The following is a 20,303-nucleotide window of genomic DNA, read 5'->3' on the forward strand; positions in this document are numbered from 1 at the left end:
ATTTCTGGATAAAATTTTCTATTCTGTTAGTGGAATTTGAATGAAATTTCATAGCAATGATCAGTAGCAATCCTAGTTATAAGTATGTGATTGGTTTTACAGTTGAATGATCTTTTAATTAGTTATGGTTCTGATTTTTACGCATAAAATCTGCATAGCGCTACTCATAACTTTCAGTTTGTTTCTCTCTAGTAAGTGATTATTTTCATCCATGTTCTGTTTCACTTTTCTTTTTAAAGATAAAATTTATGGGAAGTCATATGGGTTTTTTTTTTCCAAAAACAACCATCTAGTTTATATTTTGATGTTGCAAAATTAAGCTGATATTCACAGAAAGCCCTGTTGTTGCAGATTAGGTCGATCAGTCAGTATTTAATTAACTAATGCTTATGAATAAAGAAACAAAAAAAAAAAAAGGTTCTGTGGATTTTTCAGAGAGGAAGACAAGTTAGAGGAGAGAAGAATGAAGGAAGATGTAGTGGTTGAAGAAAAGGAAGAAAATTTGTCCTCATCATATATGTTACTAAACATAGCTCATGACTATCTCGGCAGGTAAGATCAAAGGACATTATAAAGTGTGAACTTTCTTCAGCTGTTTGACTTCTTGTGCCATCATTTGCTTTACAGTGAAACACCGCTCGCTTGAGCATCGATGAAACGAGCACCTGGGCTCGCTCGAGCAATTCATGTGGTCCCGGCCGATTTCCTTCTATTTTCTATGTGAATTTACCATGGCTGGGTCGAGCATCGATAACTCGATCGCTCGAGCATGACACCTTGTCCCTGTGTATTAATTTACTCTTTGTTGCTTCTGGCTAACTCGAGCAGAGGTGTCAAAAATTTTCGCAGCTTCGGCAATCAGAATGTATCGGTTAATTAAAAATGTTCGCACGTCGTGAAAATTGCGTTGTCTTTTCCCCGACTATCTTAAATGTTTGTTTGTCGGTATATTTGATCTAATAGTGAGATTAATTATTGATGAAAGGTTAAAGAAAAGTTTTATTGATCAAATATTGATCAATTACTGTTTGCTTTAGATTAAAGCAAGTATGTTATTACTTAATACATCATAGATACGTTGTTTTAAATGTCACGGGTTTGTTATTATTATGCATCACCGTTTCCTCTGCAAATGGTACCGCTGACAATTGATACAATAAAACAATTTTTCTTCGTATGTTGGTCAATGTTTGGGTCGCTTGAAACCATGGATAACTCGAGCATTTTGCTCATCCCCTTGCGACCTCGAGCGAGCGGTGTTTCACTGTATTTAATAGCTTGTTATGAGTGTTAGTACTGTGCATTGGGTAGTTCTATGCTGTGGTCATATTTTCTTTAATATTCGTAAATAATGCCACTCACGAATTCAAAATGTGGATGAGGATAAATCGGCATCATGTCCTGAAACACAAACACTCACTGCTATCCAGGAAATTGCTAAATGAAGCCTTGTGAAAGTTACTGTGGTACATTAGAATTGTGTTTCAGAACTATTTGAGCAAGAATAAGCAGTTCCTTACAACTTTGGTTAAACAATGTCACATCTTCTACAAAAAGAATTCAGATTTATCTACTTTGGCAGTATTTAATGACATTTCTTTATATGTGTCAGTCATGTTTGGTGTACAAAAGTGGAGATGTTTTTGTTCTTTAAATAGTTATTTTTGAAGAAGTATCATATAAATAAAGAATACTTGGGCCTGTTTTCAAAATGAAACAAATGTTAACCAGTTTAATGGAATATAATGTTTTAACTTCCTGTGTTTTCAAGTCGCTCTTGGTGTACAAAGTCAGATGGTGCTCTGCTCCTGTTCTTTATGTCTGTACTGAAGAAAGATATGTGCCAGGAAACAGTGTCGAAGTTTCAAGAGGAGTACCAGCAAGCCTTTGAACAGTGTGTTTACTGTCTGTTTGGTCATCCAAACAAGAAAGGGAAGGCGAAACACTTGCAGGTAAGATTGTTCTGCTCATTCTGGTCTGTCAGGTGGTAGACCATTTTGTTTCAGATCAGTAACTGGAGAACGCTATGAGATTGACTGCAGTGAAACTTCATAGGATGATTGCCAGTGCAGTAGATGTTTGGGTGTCAGAGGTCAAGGTCACATTAAAAAAGGTTGAATTAAATAAATGGAGATTGCTTAGGCCTTTTATTCTTCAAACTTCATAGAATGATTACCATTTTATGCCTCTTAAAGGGCGTATGGTGTTTTTCGCTCACCTGAATCAAACCTTTAGGGTTAGCTATTAGTGTAGGTGGATGGTCCGGCGTTCTGCGTCTGTTGTCAACATTTTTATTTTAACATCTTCTCCTTTGAAACTACTGGTCAGAATTACACCAAACTTGGTCTGTTGCATCCTTGCAAGGTCCCCTCTCAAGTTTGTACAAATTTGGGCATTTGGCACTTGAGGGCCACTAGAGCTAAAAATAGAAATACCTTTATACAACTTCTTCTCATGAACCACTAGATGGATCTTCATCACACTTGGCATCTTTCAAATTTGTTCAGATTGGGGCACTTGGCCCCTTTTAGGGGCTGCTAGAGCTAAAAATAGAAATACCTTCTAACAACTTCTTCTTATGAATCCCTAGATGGGTCGTCATCAAACTTGGTCTGTAGGATCATTGTAAGGTCCTCTCTCAATTTTTTCAAACGGGGGCACTTGGTCCATTTTAGGGGCTGCTAGAGCTAAAATTAGGAATAACTTTAAACAACTTCTTCTCATGAACCGCTTAATGGTTCTTCATCAAACTTGGTCTTTAGCATCAGTGTAACGTCGTCTCTCAAATTTGGTCAGTTAGGGGCACTTTACCCCTTTTAGGGGCTGCTAGAGCTAAAAAAAAAAAGGATTTTCATCAAACTTGGTCTGTAGCATCATTATAAGGTCCTCTCCCTGTCACAGCAAAATGTAGAAAAAACCTGTAAATAACTTCTATTTTAATGAACTGTCCATTTGGGCCTCTTGTTTTACTTAGCATGTATTAGTTAAGTTTTTGTTTGTAAGCTGGTATCTCAGTACCCACTAATGGGAATGGATTGAAACTTCACACACTTGTTCACTGTGATGTTCTGATGTGCAGTGCACAGATTCCATAACTCTGCTTTACATTTTTACAAAATTATGCCCCATTTTCAACTTAGCAATAGTTTGTCAGAAGCAAGGTCATATGGTTGAGGTCCTCTTCAAGTGAGCACCTTAGGCCCAGTATTCCAGGGATTCAAATTTAAATGATGTCAGTGTTTGTTAAATTCTGTTTTGCAGGATCACAGTGCCAGTAACATCAGCCTTCAGTGGGAGCATGCTGTAGATGTTTTTGAGTATTTCAAACCAAAGAGTCTGCCTGAATTTGATGGGTACAGGTCAGAGACTATCAGTACTGAGGTAAACAATGTTCTCTGTACACTGATAGATGTTTACATGCATATTTACAGTGCAACTTGTCTACAGGAAACTCAGCTCTGGGACTAAATTACAGTTTGTTGTACAGAGTTTTTGCCTCCGGATACTGTGTAATCAAAAATATTTGTGGGGGTCAAATTTTTGTGGACTTCATGGTTTTGTCAATCCCGGAAATGAAATCCCGATGAAAAAAAGAAAATTCCTCTTTATTTCATCTTTAAACCAGGAAACCCATGATTTTAAGCACACATGAAATAGCCATTCTGATCAAAACCATATTATTTTTTTTTGTCATCAAAGTTCAGTGATTTCACAGTAGATTTATTACTTGGAATTTTGTCTATTTAGAAAGAAAGTAACTTTCTAGTAATGTATTTGTTTTCATGAATATGTTAATTTTAAATCTTATAAATACATTTTAATACTAAAATTTATGAAAGTTTGTTGCATGAAAAATACCTGTTTTTATGGTATTTAATATGTTGCTAGGTTCTGTAGTCTGTGTAAATAGCTGCTCTGTATTGCACTTCTTGCAAGTTTAGCCGATTACTACAGCCATATCATGGACTATATTTCAGGTGGAGTTTTTGCTGAAGAGAATCATACCTTTAATTCCAGAGAATAGTAAATCCATGGGTATGTGTAAAATTTCTTCCTAATCAATTCTACTGAGGCTAGCTTAACCCTGCCTGTTGATATAAATCTTATTATTGTTAATTAACATGTATCCCTTTGGAAGTAGGCATTTAATGGTCACATTTTGTTTGGTTTTATCTACAAAAGCAACAAAAAATTGCCTACATTTGGTTTTAAAATACTAAGAAATTGGTTTATTTGAAAAGAAAATCACAGCCTTTGTGTGGAGGTACTTGCTCCTCAAGTTGTTTGTACAATTGTTTTCTATTGAATACAATTTAGCTTCCACTGAATCAGGTACTAGAGGAATCTCAAGATGTAGCAGGACAGTAAAACCTGTAGTAGTGGCAGTAAAATAGCATCAGTGAGGTAGTCAGAAACAATATTTTAAGTCTAAAACTATATATGACATCAAAACTGAAGTTAAAATCTCATAATGACAAAATGTATAGCTGATAAAAATAGCGTGAAGAAATGGAGGAAGCTCTGTGGTAGAGCACATTTTGAATTGAACTCAATGAATTTTAGGTTTAACTGTTGAGGAGATACAAAGTTATATAGAGGGAACAAACAGTACCACACCAGTTATACAGGATGGCAGACAAGTAACATTGTAAGTTAATTATTACTATAGTTTTACAAACATTAATTCTTTATCCCTTCATGAGATAATGAACTTTAATAAGAACTTATCCGGAAAATTGTTGTGCTCCACTATTGATAATTAGGCAAGGCAATATTTGGTAATACATATCCATACAATCACATTTAGAAGTTGGCTGTCCAGCTTTCTTACAGAAGGTCAGTGGTTCGTACCCATATGCGTCACTCTCATGTCTCTAATACTGCCTAGAGGGGCACCTGGTCTTCCTTCACTGTCAAAAGTGGAAAAGGTTGAATGGTAGACCCTCGAGGTCATATAAATTAATAGTAATTTGATGTTTTGAATAAAAATCAAGAGATAAATTTTGGGCTTCTTGAATAACATGTTAGGTGTTTTTCACATTCTTGAATATATTTGAGCTGATGGTGTAAATGAGTGCATTTGAAAAATAAATTGTCCTAAACAAATCACAGACAAACAAGTAACATATTTATCTTAATTATATTTCAGACCAGTTGTTGATGTCATATATTACCTGCTGGCAGATTATTACCTCAAAAACAAGGAGGCAGTGTAAGTTTGAATGGAACAGACTTTTTTTCTAAAGGGGGCATTCCTGCAAAATGAACATCACAAAATTTTCAGATTTCAAAATGTCAAGGAGTCGGAGATTAATGTCTGTTTTTAGTAAAATTTAAATTTACTGCACATTTTTTTCTGCATTACTAAAATGACTAATATTCAAACAGTCCAGATCAGGTGAACAACTTCGTGTCATCAGCATTTTTAAAACATGCAGGTATATTCAGCATCATTCGACTGTGCTTTCTTAATGCTACTTCCACAAATTTACTTTATTTGACTATCTTTTCTTAAAGCTACTTCCTTAAATGTACTTAATTTGACTTTGGAAAATTTTGAATACAACTTCTTTGTTATTTAATTTAATACCAAATCTTGCAGCATTATTTACATATTAATATATTTAAAATTTTAGCAAGGCGATAAAGTTCTACATGCAGGACCTGTGTATGAACCCCAGTAGGCTGGACTCCTGGGCTGGTATGGCACTGGCTCGGATGAGTCAGCTTGACTCTAAGCTAACCTCAGTGAGTATCAATATTACACAGTGGTAGGGGACTGCTGCATAGTTGCCATGGTAAAAGTATAAAATTGATGGTACAGTCATACTTGTATGTAAGGACTACATTTTGGATTTATTGTTGTCATCCTTGTTTAATAGAATTTGGAGATGTCCTGAAAAAAACCAGAGGTGTGCTGATACAGATACAACAGTAGTATTTGTCATCACAAAATTAGAGGCAGGAAGTAAAAACTAGAATTTACAAGATAGGTTAAACATAACAAACAAAAATGAAGTGCAAAATTATGGCACAAAATTAGAATAATTCAATATTCAAGATTAACCAATTCGATGTTTTTCTATTCAAAAAAGTGAAATAATAAAATTTTAATATCCGTTATTTGTTACTACAGGCAGAGCTTAAAATGGACCAACCAGTATACAAGAAATCTATTGCAGCCCTTCGTTGCTTCAAGCGAGCAGTAGAAATAGACGACACAAACAGTAAACTGTGGATAGAATATGGAACCTTGGCATACCAGTTACACTCGCATGCTTCAAGGCAAATTGAATGGGTATGTGTGTGTTTATAAGATTAATGCTATTAGCAGCTTCTTTAGAAAGATACATGGCAACCTTAACAATAAAGGCATATTCATTAACCATTACCCTACTATATTTCTAAAATGGACTGGTCCATTATTTAATTTGGGCAGTACCACTTAATACTCAAAGGGGATTTCACTGAAAATTTACTGACTGAATAGTGAAAAGTACAGACCATGATCAGACTGCATGGATGTGCAGGCTGATCTTGGTCTGCTCTGGTTACAAAGGCAAAATCACTTGCCGCCAGCAGGCTAAAGGTTTAAGTGCAGTGACATTGGAAAATGGGTTTAAGTCTAATTTGATGGAAGGATTAGCGGCAGTTGTTACATAGTACATTGTGTAAATATGCCTGAATTGTGCAGATAGGCACTGATTTGTTAGGTGCATAACATTTGTTGGTAACGTCACTTTGAATCCAACTAGATTCATAAATAACTATCTCTGGTTAATAAAGAGGTGACTATTTGTTGCACCAGAGGCTCTTGACAGAACAAAATTATATGTAAAAAGTTCCGACCAACAAAGTTTGTGTTCATGTTGGTTGATTAGAAAACATTTTTGTAAAAAAAAAAATCACAGAATCCTGTGAAATGAATGGGCTGTTGGGATTTGTGATGGTTTACAATGTGAGATATATATTTTTAGCTCACCTGTCACAAAGTGACAAGGTGAGCTTTTGTGATCGCACGGTGTCCGTCGTCCGTCGTCCGTGCGTCAGTGCGTCCGTGCGTCCGTAAACTTTTGCTTGTGACCACTCTAGAGGTCACATTTTTTGTGGGATCTTTATAAAAGTTGGTCAGAATGTTCATCTTGATGATATCTAGGTCAAGTTCGAAACTGGGTCACGTGCCGACAAAAACTAGGTCAGTAGGTCTAAAAATAGAAAAACCTTGTGACCTCTCTAGAGGCCATATATTTCACAAGATCTTCATGAAAATTGGTCAGAATGTTCACCTTGATGATGTCTAGGTCAAGTTCGAAACTGGGTCACGTGCCTTCAAAAACTAGGTCAGTAGGTCTAAAAATAGAAAAACCTTGTGACCTCTCTAGAGGCCATATATTTCACGTTCACCTTGATGATATCTAGGTCAAGTTCGATACTGGGTCACATGCCTTCAAAAACTAGGTCAGTAGGTCAGATAATAGAAAAACCTTGTGACCTCTCTAAAGGCCATATTTTTCATTGGATCTGTATGAAAGTTGGTCTGAATGTTCATCTTGATGATATCTAGGTCAAGTTTGAAACTGGGTCCGTTGCGGTCAAAAACTAGGTCAGTAGGTCTAAAAATAGAAAAACCTTGTGACCTCTCTAGAGGCCATATATTTCATGAGATCTTCATGAAAATTGGTCAGAATGTTCACCTTGATGATATCTAGGTCAAATTCGAAAGTGGGTCACGTGCCGTCAAAAACTAGGTCAGTAGGTCAAATAATAGAAAAACCTTGTGACCTCTCTAGAGGCAATTTTTTTCATGGAATCTGTATGAAAGTTGGTCTGAATGTTCATCTTGATGATATCTAGGTCAAGTTCGAAACAGGGTCATGTGCAGTCAAAAACTAGGTCAGTAGGTCTAAAAATAGAAAAACCTTGTGACCTCTCTAGAGGCCATACTTGTGAATGGATCTCCATAAAAATTGGTCAGAATGTTCATCTTGATGATATCTAGGTCATGTTTGAAAGTGGGTCACGTGCCTTCAAAAAGTAGGTCATTAGGTCAGATAATGAAAAAATGTTGTGACCTCTCTAGAGGCCATATTTTTCATAGGATCTGTATGAAAGTCAGTCTGAATGTTGGTCTTGATGATATATAGGTCAAGTTTGAAACTGGGTCAACTGCGATCAAAAACTAGGTCAGTAGGTCTTGAAATAGAAAAACCTTGTGACCTCTCTAGAGGCCATACCCTTGAATGGATCTTCATGAAAATTGGTCAGAATGTTCACCTTGATGATATCTAGGTCAAGTTTGAAATGGGTCACGTGCCTTAAAAAACTAGGTCAGTAGGTCAAATAATAAAAAAACCTTGTGACCTCTCTAGAGGCCATACTTTTCATGGGATCTGTATGAAAGTTGGTCTGAATGTTCATCTTGATGATATCTAGGTCAAGTTTGAAATTGGGTCAACTGCGGTCAAAAACTAGGTCAGTAGGTCTAAAATAAGAAAAATCTTTTGACCTCTCTAGAGGCCATATTTTTCAATGGATTTTCATAAAAAATGGATCTGAATGTTCACCTTGATGATATCTAGGTCAGTTTAGAAACTGGGTAATGTTCAATCAAAAACTAGGCCAGTAGGTATAAAAATAGAAAAACCTTGTGACCTCTGTAGAGGCCATATTTTTCATGAGATCTTCATGAAAATTAGTGAGATTGTTCACCTTGATGATATCTAGGGAAAGTTCAAAACAGGATCACGTACCCTCGAAAACTAGGTCAATAGGTCAAATAATAGAAAAACCTTGTGACCTCTCTAGAGACCATATTTTTCAATGGATCTTCATGAAAATTGGTCAGCATTTTTATCTTGATAATATCTAGGTCAGATTCAAAACTGGGTCACATGAGCTCAAAAACTAGGTCACTATGTCAAATAATAGAAAAAACAACGTCATACTCAAAACTGGGTCATGTGGGAAGAGGTGAGCGATTCAGGACCATCATGGTCCTCTTGTTTTATAATACACAGGTGAATCATTGAAATAAACTGTATGTAGAAACTAATTGAGTTTGAGTAATAGTTGTTCATGCATCCAGGTGTATATACATTATTATGCCCCCTTTCGAAGAAGTGGGGGTATATTGCTTGCATCTGTTGGTTACTAGGTTGGTTAGTCCATAGAGTGAATGGTTTCCGCCTAACTTGAGAACCATTTAATCCAGAACTTTCAAACTTGGTAGCATGATTGGGCTTATGAAGTAGATAACCCCTATAGTATTTGAAGTCATAGAAGCCTATTGTTTTTAATCATAGGTCATAGGCCAAGATCAAAGGGGCCTGAAACTTGAAAACGATTTCTGCCCAATGAATTGAGAACCACTTGACCTAGAACATTAAAACTTAGCAACATGAAAGGGCTTATCAAGTAGATGACACCTACAGTGTTTTTGTTTGGTTAGTAGATCAAAGGTCAAGGTAAAAGGGGCCTGAACCCTGAAAACAATTTCTGCCTTATAACTTGAGAACCACTTGACCTAGAACCTTCAAACTTGAAGGCATGATTGAGCATATGAAATAGGGGGCTCCTGTTGTTTTGGGGCTCAATAGGTCAAAGGTCATATTTTATTTGTTTGAAATTCTAAGTAATAAATAAAACCAAAGTGATTATTTATTTATAGGCATGAAGAAGCCATCCAGCTGGCTCATGGAAAGTTGGTTCTACGCAGCTGCCTGCCTATGCCTGAATTACCTAAATTGTGTCTGTGTAATTCTTAACCAAACAAAAAAAATGAAAAAAAGATAAAAAAAATCTCATGTAGTCTGTGTATTGTATAAAAAGGTTTCTGTTGTGTTACTCGCACAGTAAAAAATGAATAAAAAAAAAACAAATTGAATGATACTTTACTTCATACTAATAAAGTATCATTTAACAATTTTGAAATTATTGGTAGATCTATTATCTTATATATGGATGTATGCGCCTTTAGTATGACATATTTCTTAGTCAGTGACATGTTGCATAATTTGATTGACATTTTATTTCTGTTACTAAAATTCGTTTTGCTTCATAGAAAAAATGGTTTGCAATGGATGAAGAAACTGTTAAGATTGCTGTGGACAGTAAACGCGAGATGTTGCAGACGGCAACAGATTGTTTCCGTATGGCAGCAGGCTGTGATCGAGACTGGTCAGAAGATGAATGGTTACATAATTACATGCTTGGAAAATGTTTAGAAAAGAATAATAGAGGGATAAAAGATTCTCTTGGATATTATTCGAAGGTATGTTTTGCTTCTTTCATAAACATTTTCTGTTATTTGAAAAAAATTGATCTGTATTTTCTTGAAAAGACATGTTTGTGTCAAATAATTTAAAATCTATCACAAAGAAAAGTTAAATAAATAGAAATTCTACAAATCTTTTATAGTGTGAATAGTTGTATATATTAACGTACAGTATTTGAAGGGCCTGTATTAGAACCTTGAAAAATAAAAAGTACAGTGTAACTTGTGCTTATGGTCACCTTTCAGAAATGGTCACCTTTCATTAACAGGCTCTTTGTATTCCCCCAAAAATGTCATTTAAAGTAATGCATTAAATGGTCACCTGTTTTATGGTGGTGGATAACTCAAAAAGTACTTAGTACAAGTTGTTTTTTTTTCTCATGAAAGCTGATTTATAGACAGTGGTGCAGGTTCTTCAGTAAAGTTTCAATGTAGAAACATTGGTTCCTGTTGCAGCAGTATGACAGTGGCCTTTCAAGAAGGGTTCTTTTATTACTTGGCAGTAGTTTTGTCATTTTTGCTTGTCTTAAATACCAATAGAATCTTTCATTCAGTAATACCAGAGTACATTCTACATTCTTTGACCACAGCTTATAAATATTTAATATAATATCCAAAGAAAAGTTTTGTACTTTTGAGTAATATCACTACTTGTGTTAAATGGTCCCCTGATAGGTAAAGGTAAGCTTAAAGTTTATTTAACATTGCATATAATCAACATACAACACAAGCTTCAAAACTCTGTGCAACAAACCATGTCTCCAGATACTCACCTGGGCTAATTTTACCTCCTGGTAAAACCCTTTAAATGCTGAGTGCCAAGCAAGGGAGCTACCAGTACCATTTTGAGCTCACCTGTCACAAAGTGACAAGGTGAGCTTTTGTGATCGCGCAGCGTGCGTGCATAAACTTTTGCTTGTGACTACTCTAGAGGTCACATTTTTCATGGGGTCTTTATGAAAATTGGTCAGAATGTTCATCTTGATGATATCTAGGTCAGATTCAAAACTGGGTCACGTGCGGTCAAAAACTAGGTCAGTAGGTCTAAAAATAGAAAAACCTTGTGACCTCTCTAAAAGGCCATATTTTTCACAAGATCTTCATGAAAATTGGTCAGAATGTTTATCTTGATGATATCTATGTCAAATTCGAAACTGAGTCACGTGCCTTCAATAACTAGGTCAGTAGGTCAAATAATAAAAAAACCTTGTGACCTCTCTAGAGGCCATATTTTTCACGGGATCTGTATGAAAGTTGGTCAGAATGTTTATCTTGATGATATCTAGGTCAAGTTCGAAACTGGATCAACTGTGGTCAAAAAGTAGGTCAGTAGTTCTAAAAATAGAAAAACCTTGTGACCTCTCTAGAGGCCATACTTTCGAATGGATCTTCATGAAAATTGGTCAGAATGTTCACCTTGATGATATCTAGGTCAAGTTCGAAACTGGGTCAGGTGCCTTTAATAACTAGGTCAGTAGGTCAGATAATAAAAAAACCTTGTGACCTCTCTAAAGGCCATATTTTTCATGGGATCTGTATGAAAGTTGGTCTGAATGTTCATCTTAATGATATCTAGGTCAGTTTCAAAACTGGATCACATGAGCTCAAAAACTAGGTCACTATGTCAAATAATAGAAAAAACGACGTCATAAATTCGAAACTGGGTCATGTGGGGACAGGTGAGCGATTCAGGACCATCATGGTCCTCTTGTTTACATCTTTGGTATGACGAGGCCAGGGATCAAACCCCAGAACTCCTGCAATCAAAGCGGACACATTACCACTGAACTGTTGAGGCGGTCTTAGCTTAAGACAGGTTTGATGGTATTGGCTTTTCTGTACAAAGTTAACCCTAGAATATCTCAATAAGCTTTTACGTTTTTTTAACTGGTTAAAATAAGTAAAATCAAACATTATCTGAAAGCAGTAAGATCAAAGGTTGTTTAGAAAATGTGTAAAAATTGTAGAAAATTCTTTTTCTTTTCAGGCCTTGGAATGTGTACACAAAGAGCATGCTAAATATCCTAAACGTATTCAGTATGCATACAACACCCCGCATCTAGCTGTAGAGGCATTAGAGGTAAGTTTGATCATAAAACAGATATCTGGCTGTAGCTTATCATTTGTCATGTCAGAAGATTTTTAGCTTGACCATACAAAGTATATGGAAGGCTATTCTACTCGACCTGGCGTCAGCATCCTTCTGCGTCCACACCTTGGTTAAAGTTTTGATGCACTTTCTCTTTATCTCTGTAATAACTTATTGATTAGCTTAAACTTAGAATAATTAGTCATCATCAGCACCCACATCATGTGACACAAGGATCCATCTCTGACACCAATACTTTATGAATTATTACTTAGAATTTCAGGTTAAAATTTTGGTGCACTTTCACTCTCTCTCATTACTAAATGGCTTTGATTCAAACTTAATATAGTTCTTCCACATTATTGTCCTCATCATATGACACAAGGTCCTTAACTCTGGCAGCAATTTTCATTAATTATGCCCCCTTTTTAGCTCGACTATACCAAGTATGGAGAGCTGTCCTATTCGACCCAGCGTTGGCGTCCGCCCCTTGGTTAAAGTTGTAATTACTTGATGGATTTGTTTCACCTCATCATCACCCACATCATAAGGCACAAGGGGCATTACATTCACACCAGTATTTTATGAATTATCCCCCCTTTTTACTTAGAATTTCAGGTTAAAGTTTTGATGCACTTTCACTTTATCGCAGTTTATTACTAAATGGATTTGATTCAAACTGAAAGTAGTTGTTCCACATCATCTCTTTCTTCATATTACACAGAGTCCATAAGGTTATAATGCAGTAATTCGGTCCAAAATGTGCTTCCGTGGTGTAGTCGAAAGAAGTCCCTAATAAATAGATCCTAATTTTTCCATTTTACGCGCATTTGTGCGTAAATCGGGGGCCAAATGGGCATTATTTCACTCGTGGAATGAATTTTACATAAAATAGGACACGTTTCATGCTAATACTCGCATGTTTTCGAGTTGTTTACTTGAAAACGAAAGTAGGGTGTTTATTCTGCGGACCGCTTTCTGAAATGCGGCAATATGAGGGTACCTGACTTCAGTTGACTTGCATTTCACTGCATACTATTCAACACCCCTTTTTCTTTTCGTTTTCTTGAAGCAAATGTATGGATATCTTGTGGAAAATAGGTCTACGATGGAGTGAAAATCTAGAAACTGTAACAAAATTGTTCTGAAGTAGCTGAATTTTATATGAAACAAAGAACAATTTCTTTTATTGGTATATAGCCATAACTCTGGTACCAGTATTTAATGAATTATCCCCTCTTTTACAAGGGGAAATGATCTCTAATATCAGACATTTTCATATGACTGAAATTTGGTGAAATTTTTAAACAGCAGTATTGTTCGAGGTTTAATTTTTGTTGAAATTGTAAATTTTTCCATTAATAATAAAATGTTTGTATTCATAAGAACTAATTTTTGCACTTAAGTCTGACACTTATTTAGTGAAATAATATAATAATCCCTCATGAATACTCCTGATTTACCATTATTCTTTATCTTCATTTCTGTCAAACGACTTGAGTTAGAAATTGAAAGTCATACTGTAGCAATTGAATGTCATACTTTGGCAGGTGTAATCTCCTATTTATATTTTTACAGATGTATTATAGAATCCATGTGATAATACTAAAGCAGCTGTTGAAATATGATGCGGAGTCAGATAGCCACGACTACAAATTGTATGTGAAGTACATCGTAGAAGCTGCAAACACACCTTTTGTGAAACGCCTGGAATATGGGCAGACAAATAAAACCGAGTAAGCTGATGCTCAGATTGTTTTGCCAGAATTTTTTTTTTTTCGTCTTTAATTCTTTCTTTGTTATTTTTAAGTAATTTGGAATATTTGAAATCTCAGTGGTGCTCTTTCCACTTATGGATAGTAAAGAGCCTTAATAGCTAAATGGTTAAGGTCAGTGACTAGGAACCACTTGCCCCTCACTGCTGTGGGTCTAAAACCTCCCTTGGTGTGTAGAATTCTTTCATGTGAGGTGACTGCTTGTGCCTGAAATAATACCCTGAGGGGCACCTAGCGTCTTCCTCCACCATCAGTAGCTGAAACGTCATCAAGTGACATGTAATTATGTCAGTGTGACATTAAACCTAACAAAAAATGTTCTTATGGATATTATCAGCCAAGAGGGATTCATTTATAATATTGAAAAAAAATCATGCAGTTTTTCATCTGTTGTACTTTATTTATACAGCAGGGACTCGGCATCATCAGCAGATGAGAACTCGTGTACAGAGACAACACCTTCCAAATCAAAGTCAAGTTCTGACCACACGTATTTTAGACAAAAAAGTATTCCTGGTGTTAAACCAGTTGCAGAACCTGTTGCCATGGAAACAGAGAAAGTTGAAGAACAAAACAATGCAGGTGTTGAAGAAAAGGATGTGGTTATGCAAAGTAAATCTGTAACAACCCTGGAATTGCATTCTGAAGAGCAAAAGACAGAAGTAGACATCAACATGGCGACTGTGGACACTTCTAAACTACCTAGAGTTGAAACCTCACAGCAAGGGGAGGCAACACCTGTGAAAAATGAGTTTGTCGAAAGTAAAGCTGATAAAGAAAGTGCTAATTTGCAGAAACTTAAGCAGTCTCCATTTTCTATCTCAAGTATCCTTGGAGAAAAGCCCAGTGAATCACCTGAAACTCCAAAAAGAGCAGCAGATACTCAAGCAGGTGGTGATAGTTTAGCATTAAGCCAAGAGAGTAAAGTTCAAGATGTCAAAGAAACTAAAGAAATAAAACATGTTGAAGTGAGACCAGAAGATGCTGGTGCCTCTGGTGATGGAGGGACACCAACAACTGAACTTGAAACAGATGGAAAGAAAAAGGCAGAATTAAGTTCAGGAGACACGGAGAAAGAAGTGAAAAATGTTCTTGCACATATAGAAGATTTGATTGAAGAAGAAATGAAGGACAATACTTCCAGCCAAACTGATGATGACAAGGACAAAGTGGAGACGATGGAAGTAGATGGAGAGGATTTGATTAAAGCACAGAATCAGCAAAAATCTACATCAAAAGGTACTGTAGGGACTTTCGTTATAGCAGGTCCTTGTATAAAAGCATCAAAGCTTTTTTCCATTGCAGTGGATTTTCTCTGCTAATTTTATGGGTAGAATTGGACATTTCCCCTCTCCCCAGGTGTATGTTTCCCGCCCCCACATTTTTATATGCGCGTTTCGAAAAAATGGACATATTATGTGATGGCCGTCCATCTGTCTGGCCATTATATTTCATGTCACAAGCATAGTTTTGTATCTAAAACTTGACATGTAGGTAGATGGCGATATGATGATGTTCACTTGAACCGGCTCTGTAGGTTTAAGGTCAAGGTCACAAATTGAGCTAAAAGGTCAAAACTATCCGTCATATTTTGTGTCAGAAGCATAACGAAATAACCATGCAAGGTATTGACTTGAAAAATGGCATGTAGGTAGATGGTGATGAGATGATATGCAAAGCACATGAACAGGGTCTGTAGGTCAAAGGTCAAGGTCACAAATTGAGCTGTCTGTCATATTTATTGACCATTCAAGGTATTGACTTCAAACTGTGCAAAAAACATGAGCCTGGTCTGTAGGTTTAAGGCCAAGGTCACAAACTGAGCTCAAAGGTCAATCTGTCCATAATATTTATGTCCCAAGCATGATTTTATTAACCATTCAAGGTACTGACTTCAAACTTTGGACGTAAATAGGTGGTGATGAGACAATGTGCAGATTGTATGAACAAGGGTTGTAGGTCATAGGTCAGGGTCACAGCAAGGTCAAGTTTGCCCAACATATTTCATGTCCAGAGCATAACTTTAAAAATATTAAAGGTATTGAGTTAAAACTTGAAACATAAGTATGTTGTGATGAGACAATGTGCAGACTGCAGCAACAATCTACATTACAACCCCCCTCCCCTAAAAAAAAAAAGTCATTTAGTTTCTTGTCCTTTAGTGTGCTGTCACCACCACCGCACACGCACACAACCAGCTGCTCATCACCGCACCCACCCCATTTTGCTTTTACCTTAAATCTTGTTCCCTTCTATTTCCTTCCTTGTCTGATATAAACCTTTGGGCGTATATTGCCCACTTGGCAAAGCTCTTTTTTGACAAAACTTCCCCTAAAAGAAATTTTTTTTTTACATATTAAAAAAAACAACACTCTTAGTAGATCCACATAATTAAGTAAACTATACCATTTAAAACACAAGACAATGTGCTTTTAAGTGTGTTTCATACTTATGAAAAATACTGTTTTAATTATGATTCAACATTTTAAATTTCCAGAATTGGTTGTCATGTATATTTATTTACCAGTGTGAACAGATTTGCAGGTAACTAGGTTATATAGTTAAAAGTAACTAAGAATTCGTCAAACCAGGAGTTTTAAGTTAGATCTACAGTTGGATTTCTTTGTAGATTGTTTGCTGGCTAGTGGTTTTGTTAGCCCAATACATTGTATGTAATACATTGTATGCTTTTGAAATCTAAGAACATTTTCAACATTTTCAAGATACTTATTAAGTGACGAGTGGTTAAAAAAAGGTGTTACATTATAAAAAAGTGTGAACATACTAGTTACCAGTCAGTTGAAAGTGTTGACAATATTTTTTCAGTCTCTGATGACTCAAAGATTGATGATCAGATAAACTACTTGTTGAAGATGCCCGTGACAGATCTGCACAAGGAACTTGTTGAGAAATGTCGTCTGGCTCTTACCACATGCCTGCAGAGGTTTCCTACCCACTACAAGTCACATTACAGGCTGGCATACATTCACCTTTATTCACCTTATCATAAGGTAAGGCATGATTTTTTTTATACAACATCTTCTAACAGGCAGAGTTTTCCCCCAACCAATAAAAGTCAGGCACACTGAACCTGCCTTTCTGCTGAAAATGCATTTACAACATGTCTTTATTTTAGAAAAAAATATTGAAATTACATCTATTGCCATATAATTTCCTCAAAATATTTATTTGTAGGAATGTGGCAGTAAATCTTTATTTAAACAGCTGCAGTGTAAATATTTTTGAAATTCACTTGGTACATTTACACTTTTTTTTGCAACATACCTTAAAAAGCCTGGGGATTTCACAGGCATTTATTTAATAAACCTGCTGGAGAATAAAGAAAGAATGTCTCAAAACTTCATTGTAGGTTTCAAAGTTTAAACATTAACTTTGTTAAATGTTTTTCATACTGTGCTTCAATTTTCAAAACTAAAACTCAACATGCGTTCCTTTACACTCTTAAAGGAAGATGTTATTAGCTGAGCATTTTGTTAATATTTTCAGAAGCATTTGACTGGCTCAAATTTAAATGAATATATATATATAATATACATAACAACCAGTAATTATCTACAGAATATGCCAGATATTCTACCAAGAAAACATTGTACACATCTGGTACCTTAGACTATTCAAATACAGATAAATTGTATTATTTCTAGTTGTATACCTCATAATGTATAGAGGACCTGCTGAAGCTGTTTATGGAAGGTCAATGGTCCTACACTGGAGCCTCCATGAAATAAATGCCCAGAAGGTCACCTGGGTTGACTCCATCCACAGTGATTGATTTCATTGTATTTCAGATTTTTAAGGGTCTAATGTCTTTCAGTAGCAATAAAACTACTCGATCAAATCCATAAGCATACATTTTAATTTATGGGTTGTGTATGTTTTATTAAAGGATCTAATGAAAGCTCACCATATACTGCTTGGAGCTCCAAAATGGCAAGACTTAGACTACATGCCGTGTCAAGGACTATTTGGGGAGAGGAAACAAACCAAATTTTTCCAGGTAAATTTTGTTTTTCTGTCACCGTAAAATCAGAAATTTATATATGGATTTCTGTTTGCTACACTAGCTATCTGTCCTATTTGGGAAATAACTATTACTTATATAAATGGCCCTATGTTTCAAATAGTGGTATGCATTACGACTGTTTTAGTGTACAATTCAGTTCCAGTTTTAAAAGCATTCAACGTTCAGCTTCACAAAAATACCTGATTTCGCATTAAATGGCTTTCCTAAGAATGAGGAATCGAGAGGAATTGAATACTATAAAATTATGAAATTACATGGCTGTTTTGTGGGGATATAAATTTGCTGATTTGAAGATAAAATGAATAGGAATTTTATTTGTTTGTTTAAAATTAATTTTATAGATTGCCACAACCACGAAATCCATGACAATTAGTCCCCGTGAATATAAATGATTGCATATGCAATGAATGTAATCAACTGCCAGTCAGCGTTATGGCATCATGCAGACCCCACGTAGGCTCCGCCTACTCTAGTTGTAAATGCCTGTCTCTCTGATAGTAGAAGTTAGTTATACTGTAGTGAGCTTTAGAAATAAACGTATTAAAACCAGGCTCCAGTTGTTATACATATCCCTTCTGTTGGGTCAGTTTATACACAGTGTACTTTATCAGTACATCAGTATTAGTGACAGTACAGCATATAGTAAGCTTCAACAATGTTCAGTCATACTAAAAGAAATAAATAGAAACTTTTATCCCATAGGATTGCTTGTAATGATTTTTTTTATTGATATAGCTCATTTAGTACATTGTGATGGGTATTTTAGCATCTTAAAAAAAAAAAAAAAGAATTATTTTTTCTTTTTACATGATTTTCTTATTGATATAATACATTTACCATAGTAAAAGGAAATTCAGTTATTCCTGGGTTGTTACTGTATCTCTATGAAGAAAAAATATTGTTGGAATAAATGACTTTATAAGTCACTGAAATACTGTTGAAAGTTATGATTACCTGTAAATTAATTTTAAACGAAACATGTAACTTTAATTAGTGACTTCGAAACATGTTTTATAGGGGATATGGAAAATTCCAATAGATGAAATTGACCGGTCTGGCAGTTTTCCATCACACTTGAACAGATGTATAGGGTTGGTTCTCGATGTTCTCCGAGCAGAGAAAGACAGTCAGACATTACATCAAGTTCATCTACAACTGAACCGGCAGCCAGAACCTGGAAAGTAAGTTTTAGACTGATTTTGGAATTCCAAAAAGATTTTAAGACCAAACAAGAGCGGATGCTGTTGTATCTTCCAACAGAGGCCTCCGTAGCGAAGTTGTGATGATCTCAGACTATGAGTTACTAGATCTTCATTGTGAAGAAGTAATTCAGCTGATTTACAGGTCTGTAGTTCTACCAATTTGTCCACCTGTCCCTGAAATATTGCATGGAACTGTGCTATAGTTATTTTTTCACATCAAAAAATGGAATGTTGCAATATGACCTAAAATTGCTTGTGTGGCATTCAGGTGGACACTTTTTATTTGAGTTGTTGAGGCAGTGTAATAAGTATCTGCTAAGAATTATTTAGTAAACTTGCAGCTCAACAAAAAAATGTTTAGACTACAAAATTAGTATGCTTTTCACAGTGATGTTTTTTTTTTTTTAGATATGTACGATATATCTTAATTTTAAGCTCGACTATATGAAGCATATTGAGAGCTATCCTACTCACCCCGGCGTCGGCATCTTTCCACGTCCCCACCTTAAAGTTTTTTTACACTTTCTCTTTTTTCTCGTTATCTCTGTAATTATTTGATGGATTTGCTTTAAATTTCAAATAGTTATTCCTCATCATCACCCGCATCATGTGGCACAAGGGCCATAACTCTCACACCAATATTTCATGAATTATCCTCTTTTTATGCCCCCCTTCGAAGAAGGTGTATATTGTTTTGCAGATGTCGGTCGGTTGGTATGTTGACCAATCCGTTTCTGGATGATAACTCAAGAACGCTTGGGCCTAGGATCATAAACATTTATAGGGAAGTTGATCATAACCAGCAGATGACCCCTATTGATTTTGAGATCAGTAGTTCAAAGGTCAAGGTCACAGTGACCTGGAACAGTTAAACGGTTTCCGGATGATAACTCAAAAACGCTTGGGCCTAGGATCATGA

General features: G+C 35.7%; 1 protein-coding gene across 2 annotated transcripts in view; it reads left to right on the top strand.

The window, feature by feature from the left end:
• Positions 1-20,303, top strand: part of LOC123536259 (calcineurin-binding protein cabin-1-like) — a 113,904-nt gene that overhangs the window by 80,945 nt on the left and 12,656 nt on the right. For both annotated transcript variants that reach the window (XM_053528125.1, XM_053528124.1), the window contains 15 exons: positions 436-552; positions 1,772-1,952; positions 3,262-3,381; positions 3,978-4,035; positions 4,564-4,648; positions 5,150-5,212; positions 5,637-5,748; positions 6,137-6,298; positions 10,061-10,270; positions 12,261-12,353; positions 13,941-14,098; positions 14,547-15,376; positions 16,964-17,148; positions 18,045-18,155; positions 19,200-19,363. In XM_053528125.1, coding sequence (XP_053384100.1) covers positions 436-552; positions 1,772-1,952; positions 3,262-3,381; positions 3,978-4,035; positions 4,564-4,648; positions 5,150-5,212; positions 5,637-5,748; positions 6,137-6,298; positions 10,061-10,270; positions 12,261-12,353; positions 13,941-14,098; positions 14,547-15,376; positions 16,964-17,148; positions 18,045-18,155; positions 19,200-19,363 — 2,649 coding nt within the window. The remainder of the gene's footprint in view (positions 1-435; positions 553-1,771; positions 1,953-3,261; positions 3,382-3,977; positions 4,036-4,563; positions 4,649-5,149; positions 5,213-5,636; positions 5,749-6,136; positions 6,299-10,060; positions 10,271-12,260; positions 12,354-13,940; positions 14,099-14,546; positions 15,377-16,963; positions 17,149-18,044; positions 18,156-19,199; positions 19,364-20,303) is intronic.

This window comes from Mercenaria mercenaria, chromosome 17 (assembly GCF_021730395.1).
Source record: "Mercenaria mercenaria strain notata chromosome 17, MADL_Memer_1, whole genome shotgun sequence".
Taxonomy (NCBI): domain Eukaryota; kingdom Metazoa; phylum Mollusca; class Bivalvia; order Venerida; family Veneridae; genus Mercenaria; species Mercenaria mercenaria.